Raw genomic sequence first — 10,885 nt, 5'->3', positions numbered from 1 at the left:
ATCCCCCATTGACCCTTTGCAAAAACCTCATATGCAGACTGTCTGTCGCACTTGCCATGGGCAGGTTCGATTAGCGACCATTTTGTCAACCACTAGTCAATATTCCATGGTTACCTACGCATGCATTTCATCCTGGATACCAACCAAAATTGCTGAATGGTCGATTTTAGTCCCTCGCTCAAACTTGACCCTTGTTGGGATTTAAGTTGCAATTAAATGGTAAGCGTGTAAACACTACTTTGCCTAAAATACACACTACACTGTATAACCATCACACAGGGAACTTGACTCCCCAAGAAAAGTGCAACAAAATTATTTTGGCCCAATTTAAAGGCGCTACTTACAACATAACTCAGAACTTACTTCAGCCTCTACAATGCCTTTCATTCTATGGATCGTGAAAGCGCTGAATTCCTCAACAAAAGGGCCCTGAAAGAGGGCCCTGGTGAACTGGGTCAAATAGGATAATTCTACCAATAGACTGATTTAACTTGATGTCATGGACAACCATCTTTTATGACAAACAATGGAATACGGAACGTGTCACTGCGCACAAATCTCAGCCATGAGTGTGTAATATTCCTTCCATGTATGTAAAATCTGCTTTTAACTTTTAAAAAGAATTATTTGTATTTATTTATTTTTCTGGAGGATGCACTGCGATGAGGAACCCTACAAGTTGGGGGTAAAATCAGTACTAGTTTTGAGAAACAAATCACAAAACAAAGAAAAGGTAAAAAGGATGTTTGTGATTATTTTAAAAATTAAAGTGTGCACTCGAATTCAGGGCATATCTTCTTCAAAGTCTTTTGGAAAACAGTTTGCAAGAAATTTTTTCTTTGAGTTATTTATTTTCAACTAATTTTAATTTTGTACTACGCCACAACTTATTATGCAAACACAAAATTATGATGAGAATTTTTTTCTTCAAATCCATATAATATATTATACTTTTTACATTTTGTACCGTTGTTATTGATTGATTTATCACTGTTATTGGAAAACTCCCCATTGCGCTGTTTCTTTTTGTGACTCGATGAGTCGTGCTTTTATTATTAATTGAAGGATCGTGGAACAGTTTGGCTGCACCTTCTTGGCTATTTGTATATATCTAGCAGCAATTTTATTCTGTGAAGAGATGGTTTGCAAAATGTTGGCGTGCAAACTGCTGGTTGTTGTTGGTATATTTATGATGGAAGACTACGCTGCCGTAAATGGGCGGTGTTGGAAGAAGGCACCCAGCACCAGAGGAACGACCCCCAGCACTGGAGGAACGACCCCAAGCATCGGAGGAACGACCCCTAGCACTGGAGGAATGACCCCCAGCACTGGAGGGACAACCCCCAGCACTGGAGGAACGACTCCCAGCACTGGAGCAACGACCCCCAGCACTGGAGGAACGACCCCCAGCACTGGAGGGTCGACCCCCAGCATCGGTGGATCGACCCCCAGCACTGGAGGAACAACCCCCACCACCGGAGGAACGACCCCCAGCACTGGAGGGACGACCCCCACCACCGAAGGGATAGCCCCGAGCACCGTAGCGACGCCGCCATGCCCCCCAACATGGAGCCAGTGGCAAGGAAAATGCTTCAAGATGCATGATGACTATGGTACATGGGAAGAGGGCAAGCAGATTTGTGTTGAGTCGGGTGGGGTGATAGCTGTCCCTCAATCCGAAGGAGAGCTACAACACCTCCTCAACATGTGCGGTTGCAACTGGCCATGGATCTGGATTGGTTGCAGCGACATTCAAACTGAAGGTTTGTACACAATTCTAGAAATGATGTTCAATATATAGTCCTAATCATTATTTTTATTTTATGACAAATTCTGACAACACTTGGCCAAAATGCCACTCAGGTTGAGGGCTACATAAACAAAATCTCAAATATGATCCAAAGATGTTCCCCTTGAACTGTGACAGAGTTGGTAGAAAACTATAGGGTAGGGAGTTCCAAAATGCAGCGGCGTGGCATATTATATTATTGAAGGAATAGCACCCTCAAGAGTCTTCTTTCCTATTCTGAAAACTGTGTGTCCGTCGATCTTTTGAAAAAGTCTTTTACAACAATTTGTTGAACCGGTAAGTATAATGAGTTTTTTTTTTCTGATTGACTCTTATCAGATACCTGGGTGTGTCTGAATGGTGAAGGTACTATTGACAAGCGGGACGGGAGATGGGCTGATGGTGAGCCAGATGGTCGTGGGGGCCTAGACGAAGATTGCGCCGCGGCAGGTGATGTGTATGGCTGGCATGACAGGGAATGTGATAGTGGATCCATCTTGATAATATGTGAACGTCCCGTAGCTCTGTAGCTCCTATGAAGGGTTCCTTAAAGGCAGTTGACACTATTGGTAATTACTCAAAAATAATTATTAGCATAAAACACTACTTGGTAAAGAGTAATGGGGAGCTGTTGATAGTATAAACACTGTGAGAAACGGCTCCCTCTGAAGTAACATAGTTTTCGAGAAAGAAGTATTTTTCCACAAATTTGATTTCAAGACCTCAGATTTAGAATTTGAGGTCTCGAAATCAATCATCTGAAAGCACACAACTTCGTGTGACAAGGGTGTTTTTTCTTTCATTATTATTTCGCAACTTTGATGACCGATTGAGCTCAAATTTTTACAGGTTTGTTATTTACGCATATGTTGAGATACACCAAGTGAGAAGACTGGTCTTTGACAATTACCAATAGTGTCCAGTGTCTTTAAAATACAGACCATGAAAGTCTGGCGACGAATAAGGTCACTACTGAGCTTTCTGGCATAGATTTTGTTTTAATAATAATTTCATGATTGTGTAAAAAAATAACTGTAATTGTTTAAAAATTCACGTTCAGGACAGTTCAGTTCAGCTCAGTTTATAAGCAGAATGATGACGTCATTGTTGAGTGTTTCAACTAGAAGGAAATTGTCAAATGTAAGGGTTTTTTTTATGATCGTTTTTTTTTTTAGTTGACCAGGGTAAGAACTTAAATTTCAAAACTATATAAAAGTCGCCTTTGGAAGCTCAAAAAGCTTTGCAAATATTTGTGCTGATCTTTTTGGGAAACTCTTTTCTCCGACTGCCGTCTTAAAACATTAATTATTGAAAAGGAATTTCATGACTTTAAATAAAAACTTTATAGAAACACTTCTCAAATAATGTAATATGCTTTCCCCATACGCTGTTTACTTAAAAACTGGCCTCTTTTGATAAGATTTACAATTTTATTTCAACTTACGATTGATTCATAACTGTTTGAAATAATAAAGAAATTCTGGTTTTTAAAGGAGCTGATAATTTTACAAAAAGGTTATCTTTTTGGTTTGTTCGATGGTAACGTTGTCTATTTATTCAGAGTAGTAGGTTATGGGGTGGAACGGTATTGCCCCCGCGTTGGGTATCTGTTTTACAAACCCAAAAGGAGCTTGTAGTTATAGGGTAACCGTACGTAATTGATCACTATTTTCAGAGTGTTTCGATACAACCTGGGAAGCGGCATCTTAAGGGGATGTGAGTTTCTTTTGAAACTATCAGACTTTACCTCCTCCACCAAAAAAGAAAGAGGATATAAAATTTGTGTTCAGCAATCAAGTTATTAACAAAAAGAAGAAAAAAGGTGTTGCTATATAACATTAATTTGAGTTTTACCTTGCACCGATGCCTGCTACCACTGTACACTCAGTACATTCAGGAGTTCTGTGAAAAAATCACAGGCATATTACTTGGGTGGGATTCGAACCCTCGACCTTTGACATTCTATGCCTGTGACACAAGCATGTGACTGAAGAAAAAAAACTCTCTTATTACTCAGGGTCCGATGGACCCTTTGATCATTGAGGTAGAAATAGATTTCTACCTCCATAAAGATAGGGATACCAAATTGAGGGGGGAGGGGAGGAGATGTAGGGCAACCAGGAAGCAACACCATCCCCACATCTCAGTACAGTGCGATTTCAACAATGGAAGGTTTCAGCAATGGTATTTTAGTTTCAAGTGGACATGTGGACAGGCGGACCTGGTTTACCTTGCCTTCCCTTAATCTAATGTGACATGCACACTCTACTGCTGTCACATTTCCTTTTTGAAAGAAATGTGGGCCAAGAGATGCTATCAAAATGGCCACAGGCAAACAACTTGATAATTTGTTTTTCTCCAATGTTTGTCTTCTAGAGAAGGGACGTGGGGTGGGGAGGTTGAAAAGGGCTGTCACATTTTAATCAATGGTCTCCAACAAAAGATATCACAAACATGTCTACAGGCACACCACTTGTCTCTTGGGGAAGGCCTAAAAGACTGCCACATTTCATTATCAATACAATGGCACAAGAGATTAAATGACAATTGCCACTGAAAAAACAAATATATACTTCTGCCTAGTTTTTCATTTAACTTTCTAGCCGGTGACTGCTCTATATTCTTTTACTACCCCTATGTTCTGACAACCCTAAGTTCCGACAACCCCTCGTAATAAACACATTAGAGGTAGGGTTTGTCCTTGTTTTTTATCCCTTCTGGTTGTCGTTCCCATTTGGTTTTGTTTTCCTCCTGCATGCTCCGCCCTCAGCCGCCCTCTTATTGTGTTTATTTTTTGCTTTTGTTTTCTTTTTCAAATAATTTATTTAAGTTAATTTAATTTAACCTTATTTATTCTTTTATTTAATTCTGTATTTATTTTCCTTATTTCTTGTTTGTTATGATTTTTTTTTCCCGTTTATGTTCTGTCTTGTGCTATTGTAACTTGTTTGTTGTACCTTGTATTGGTCAAATAAATAATAATAATAATAATAATAATAACACGAAAATACACTAGGCATGGCTCGAATTTGGGATAAAATACCACAAGACAGCAGGGCATGTAGCTTGAACTTTTTACCGGACCAGAACATATTTTAAAAGACCAAAATCTAAACGACTGAAGAAAAAAACTTTCTACAAACTTTAGTTTATCATGTGAACTGCTTGGGTTTAAATCTCACTTGTTTTATGGATAAAAATATTTTGATACCCAATCAGAATTGAAAAATATTGATCAGACTTGGTCAACATTTGAACAACATTAATGTTAGTTTATTAAGGGTATTATTAAGGGAATCAATGTGTGTTGATCACACAAACATAAACACTGTCTGCAGGTATTTTGTCAGCTCTACACCAATCCAGGCCTGGTTTTTGGCCTTGGTGCCCATTCAAAGGTTTCTTAGCCCAATGGAAGTGCCCTTTCGAAACGAAAATGGCATTGCCAATAACCCAAAAAGTGGAATTTATCCTGGCAGTGCCCAATATTTTGTATAAAAAGAACCAGTCTTTCTGGTAAAAAGAATACTGCCTAGGGGGACTGGTCACTTGTTGTGGTCAACAAGCATGACCTGAGTGACTGTCATGGACTGAGTGACTGTCTAGTCAAGATGAGTGCCCTGGTATAAATCCAGCAGCTATCGCTAGAAGTTTCATTTAACATAATAATAATAATAATAATAATTTTTATATAGCGCTTTTCACACCCGGAGGGCGTCCCAAAGCGCTTCACATTATTACCCCTGGTCACTGGGCCTTAATTCACTCCTTAACCCATCTCAACTCCCTGGTGGGGAGTATGCAGTCTGTGCAACACTAATATGCGCTACTCGGCTAAATCAATCACAAGAACCATCTCTGCCCTCACAGGTACCCATTTACCCCTGGGTGGAGAGAAGCAATTATAGTTAAGTGTCTTGCTCAGGGACACAAGTGTCATGACCGGGATTCGAACCCACACTCTGCTGAACAGAAGCATCAGAGCTTGAATTCGGTGCTCTTATCTGCTCGGCCACGACACCCCTGAAGGTATCTGGTGTGCAGAGCAGGACAGATCTTAAAGTCAGGTTGTTTTCTATTTATATCAGGTGGTTTGTTAGTAAACCATATGTGACAAAATTTGACAGCTTGACATAGTTTCAAAGTCGTTTCACTTTTTGGCTGAAGATTTTTATTTGTTATAAATTAGAGCCTTAATAAAAAAAAAGAGCCTTAATTTGGGGTTGAACAAAGAGAAAATTACTTGAGCAGTACTTGAAGTTGTGACCTCCAGATGAATGTGCTGCCACTCTACCACTGAGATATTTTTTAATATACTCACAATAATTTAGAGCGGACGATGTACTACATATAAATCATTACAAAATATTGAAACAAATCTCCAAATTATTTCGCTCAAAATCATTTTTAACACTTATTATGTGCACTCAAAATAAAGTATTGCAAATCTACTCCCATGCCTAAATTTAATGTAAAGCAGGTCAAAATCTTTGTTCACTTATTCAATCTCACTCCAACCTGAAATCTCTATTGATGGTAGAGATAATGTTGTTACATGAAATAACAATTAAAATAAGTGTTTCATAGTGTCTTCCATTTCTTTTTGATGTTTGGTACAGAAGGAGAGGGTGGTAATAGTGACACATTTCAAGTCATTGCTTTCTGCTACTAGAGCTTCTTCCATTTTTTATGGCCACAGATCTTTTTCTTACGCCGCACCGTTTCTTTGGAATAGTCTTCCTGTGCATATTCGCCAAGCTAATACTTTACAATGTTTTAAGTCCTTGTTGAAAACTCATTTGTTTAAAGCTTCTTTTTTGTAATTTGCCTATTTGTATCTTGTATCTTTCTCTAATTGTTTATTTTATTGTTTCTTTAATGCGCTTAGAGGCTTTTGCATTAGGCGCTTTACAAATGTCTTATTATTATTATTATTATTATTATTATTATTATTATTATTATTATTATTATTATTATTATTATAGCTACAAGCTTCTTGGGGGGGGGGGGGTATAGTTACAACTTAGGGGCAGGGAAGGCGAGGGGGGTCGCCTAACACCAACAACACTCACTTGCCACCCACCCAGAGTAGTCAAGAGTCCTATGACTGGATTGATTTTGTAGATACTGGACGCCATCAAGCCCAAAGGCCAAGACCATGTCAGAGTCACTTATGGACGTCTCAATGGATTCACTTGTTATTGTGTTCATAAGCACAGGACTGCCACCAAATACTAAGCAATGTAAAATGGTACAACATACACGTTTATTGAAATCTGAAGTTACACAAAATAAGAGTAAAGCCCGCTTCATACTTCAATGCGAATGCGAAGCGAATTTTACGTAAATTTGACGTCACAACCCTCCTTTCGCAGCGATATTCGCAAGTGAGTTGAGCAAAGTTGAATAATTCGTTGCGAATTTGTGACGTCAACATTCGTATCGCATTCGCATTCGCAGGAAGTATGAACCGGGCTCACCAGTGGTCAAATGTATCATTATGAACATCTGTTTGCACCTTTGCTGAAGCATGGAGGTTCAAAAAGAGGCTGTTGATTGGCCAATCCTGAGTGCCGGCGTGCATAAAAAATCTGTGCGAGTTTTATTGTTTCATCATTGGTTACCTATGAGATGGTAATTGATTTGTGATCAATATTTTGTGATCAATATAACATGTATCTGCTAAGCACACTTGTATATGCTTAACAAACTTTTCAGCTCTAGTCTTAGCAGGGTTGAAGAACCCCAGCTCTGTGTCTCCACAAGTCAATGCGCCCTATAGCTTTATCCCCACTGACAAGCTCAATTTACCATGGGGCCGTCCTAACACTAGCATCAGCAGGTAGTTCCTGCATAAACCAATTGTACGTCAGGACTCATTTACTCACTAGTCAAGTTGAGCCGAACAAAAACACTGACGGCACCTGTGGACAATTTCACTTCCTTCTAGCAACCCCCCCCCCTCCTTTTCAGAGTCCTTATGAGGGCTGTTGCTGTTTTTTAGCAGGTATTCCCCTTGTATCATCTTCAGACTGGGTGTCTCGCTGACTAAACCCATTGTATCAGCGAGAAAAGGGGTGAGGTGGGGGGGGGGGGGGTTAGAGCATAGAGTAAGGACAAAAGAGTAAATTTGGTTGTAATTGTATGCATACTTGAGGTGAACAATCTTTAGTACCCAAATTGAAATATGGTTCACCGTTGATCAATACACTACAAATTGTACACCATAGTGTTAGCCAGAGTGTCTTTTGGACACCCTGTTTTTATATTGGACACCCATGTATTGTAAGTGAACAATCTGGACACCCAGTTTTTAAGTTTCCAGCAAAAATGTTGACATCCTTTTACCATCCTCATGGCTAAAATCTTCTAGTACAAAACACAATGTACTTGTATGGTTGAACACACATTGCACATTTGTAACTCAACTCCCTTGTTACGTCCTCTATTGGAAACTTTCTGTTCAGGGTCGGGGCAAGACTCACATGTAGAAAGATTGGGACTCCTGTCTTTAATGATAAAGACGGGCTTCATTTTTACATATTCAATGGTTGCTGGTAATCACCCTTAAAACTAATGGCAATAAAAAATGTTTTGGTTAGAAGCCAACAGAAGCTTTCGATAGTATAAAGCATTTTGAGAAACCTTTCACTTTGCAGTAACGTGGTTTGTAGAAAGATTTTTCAGTTTTTGTGCTAAAAAATTTGAACATTTCAACCATTATAACCAAATAAATTTCTGTATTTTTATTATGCGGACAATAAAACATTCTAATTATAATTCTAAATCTAATTACTGCAGTAACGTTTTGCAGATTGTGGATTCCCATCAGGGATTATTCTTCATGCGTGGACATATTCGCTCTGAATTTTCGGAGATATCAAAAACATGACCTTTTGAAATGAAATGTTCACATATTAGTTTGATTGTATCCACTTATGATTCCAAAAACCCAAAAGCAGGTATGTTCTGTATGCACAGTGCTTCAACATCAAATATTTATCAAGTGTAGTGATGCCAGGTAACTAAGGTCAAATAACTTGTACAAATATTTTATCTACTTACAGGTGATCCTGTGAAAACGCCATCCAAATTTAGATGATCATTTTCATTTTCTAAGGCTAGTATAATTACAAAATACTATTAATTTCCTGTTTTCATGAATGAGAGACACTTTTAGACTGAAATCATTGCCACTTATAATTGATTCGCTGACCGATTTTATTAAGTCCAAAATTATGTACACATATCACAAGTAAATGTATAGGCAAATGCATAGACAAATGTATTAACTATGTGAGGATATTATACATTTCCAGTTAAGAGGAAAGGATGAAATTTGTTTTGCATGAAGACGTTCATTCAGAAGTCATTATTAAAGAGCTTTGAAGGTCCTTTCACGCATGTAGGGCCTACTTCATAACAACTTCATGCTAAATGAAATTTTCCATCAAAGATTTGTTTGGCCCCAATTGTTCAAATTCAACAGAAAAAACATGTTTTGTAAAACACTAACAATGAGTGGTATTTTGAGCCCTGAATTCAACCACCACTACCAGTGTATATTTTATAATTTCAGGCTCCAAGGAACGAAGCTCCTTCCAAACTTAGCCACCCATTTCAATGCCTCATTATCTTGTGTTACAGTATATGGACAGGACTTTTTTTTCAGTGGTGTGGTGGGGTTTGGACTGTGGCTTTTCAGCAGCGAAAGCATGGGGGCTGGCTTTTTGACAGGGGAGGGGGGTTCTGCTTTACTGTTCACTTCTTTGCTTTATAATGATGTATCGCCTATTTTATGTTTTTGTACTGGCATCAGCAGTTGCTTGTTCCAAATTGGTTAACTTTGGCCGAGTTTTGTAAAAGGTCTAGCAGCCTCTGGCACTATGATCACAGTCTAACCTTCCCTCTTCAGAATGCATCATATTATATATGGCATTTATGGTATTTCATTGACTCTGTCTAGTGTTGAGCTTAAATCAACCCCACAGGGAAATGAACTCTGCTCCTGTGATTGAGAGTCAAGTGCTCAACCATCTGATGCATTCCAGATAACTAGAAAGCTCAAAATACCTCATTACACACAAATTCCTTGCTGTACTTGCGTATTGCTTTTTGGAGATATTACACAATTTGCAATGTAATTCTTATATTGGTCCTTTATCACACCCCTAGTGGCATATCAAAGAGCTTGGTATGTTTTTAGCAAGGTACGTGGAGCTGAAGTATGATACCTATTCCTTTATAGCATCAAGTAATGGTTTACAAGGTTCTGTGGCATAACATGCTGCTGATCAGACCAGGAACAGCAAGGCAAACCCTTTCTCCTTACCATATTGTACATACATGTTTATCTTTATCGTCTGTTCACAGTATTGAATCATACAGAATCAGACAGTGATGAAAGACCAAGTTGCATTTGTTACCCAGGGGTAGTGTGAGCAGAATGTTTTGAATCATCACAAGTCAGTTGGCCTACCCCAGCTGGGTCTTGGAAATGTTCCCAGAACGACCCTGGACAAGAAACAGCTCTCTACTCAAATCGATGTTCAGACCTTCTTGATGTAGCCATCTCTGGGGTTTTTCTTTCATGCAAATCAACAAATTGCCATGCTTAGAAAAATGGAATTACATGGATTTACATGCATTGGTGCTCCTTCACTGAATGTTGTACATAATTGTAAATAATTTGTTTTGTAAATGTATTATCTAAATTCAACATGGTCTCATGTAGTCATTTCTTCTGTCGTATTTTATTTTTAGTTTACTCGGGGTCATCACTCATTAATTCTTGTTAAATAATACTGTGGGAAAGTTGTGACACTCTAGCATAGACTAAGAGGTTATCCAATGGAAGTGCCCTTTACAAAATAAAAATTGGCCTTGCCCTCTCAAAGATGAAATTCCGGAAGATGAAATTATTATTATAGCCCTTTTAAAAAACAATACGCTTGAGACAATTTTTACACTTTGAAGTCACAGATTTGTTTTTGCTTCAATTTTTGTTCGCAGGAGTCGAGCTGCAAATTTGTGACATCCAAATTAGATCGCATTTGCATTCCCATTCACAGGAAGCATGAACCGGGCTTAAGGGTG

At 38.6% G+C, this 10,885-nt stretch overlaps 1 protein-coding gene across 1 annotated transcript; it reads right to left on the bottom strand.

Moving 5' to 3' along the window:
- Nucleotides 1–1,123: 1,123 nt before the first annotated feature.
- On the bottom strand, nucleotides 1,124–1,603 carry LOC117297808 (keratin, type II cytoskeletal 2 epidermal-like). The gene has a single exon (XM_033780955.1). The coding sequence runs from the start codon at nucleotides 1,601–1,603 to the stop codon at nucleotides 1,124–1,126; it is 480 nt and encodes a 159-aa protein (XP_033636846.1).
- Between the last annotated feature and the right edge of the window lie 9,282 nt (nucleotides 1,604–10,885).

Source organism: Asterias rubens, chromosome 12, assembly GCF_902459465.1.
Source record: "Asterias rubens chromosome 12, eAstRub1.3, whole genome shotgun sequence".
Taxonomy (NCBI): Eukaryota; Metazoa; Echinodermata; class Asteroidea; order Forcipulatida; family Asteriidae; genus Asterias; species Asterias rubens.
This window is presented reverse-complemented; position numbering and strand designations above follow the sequence as displayed.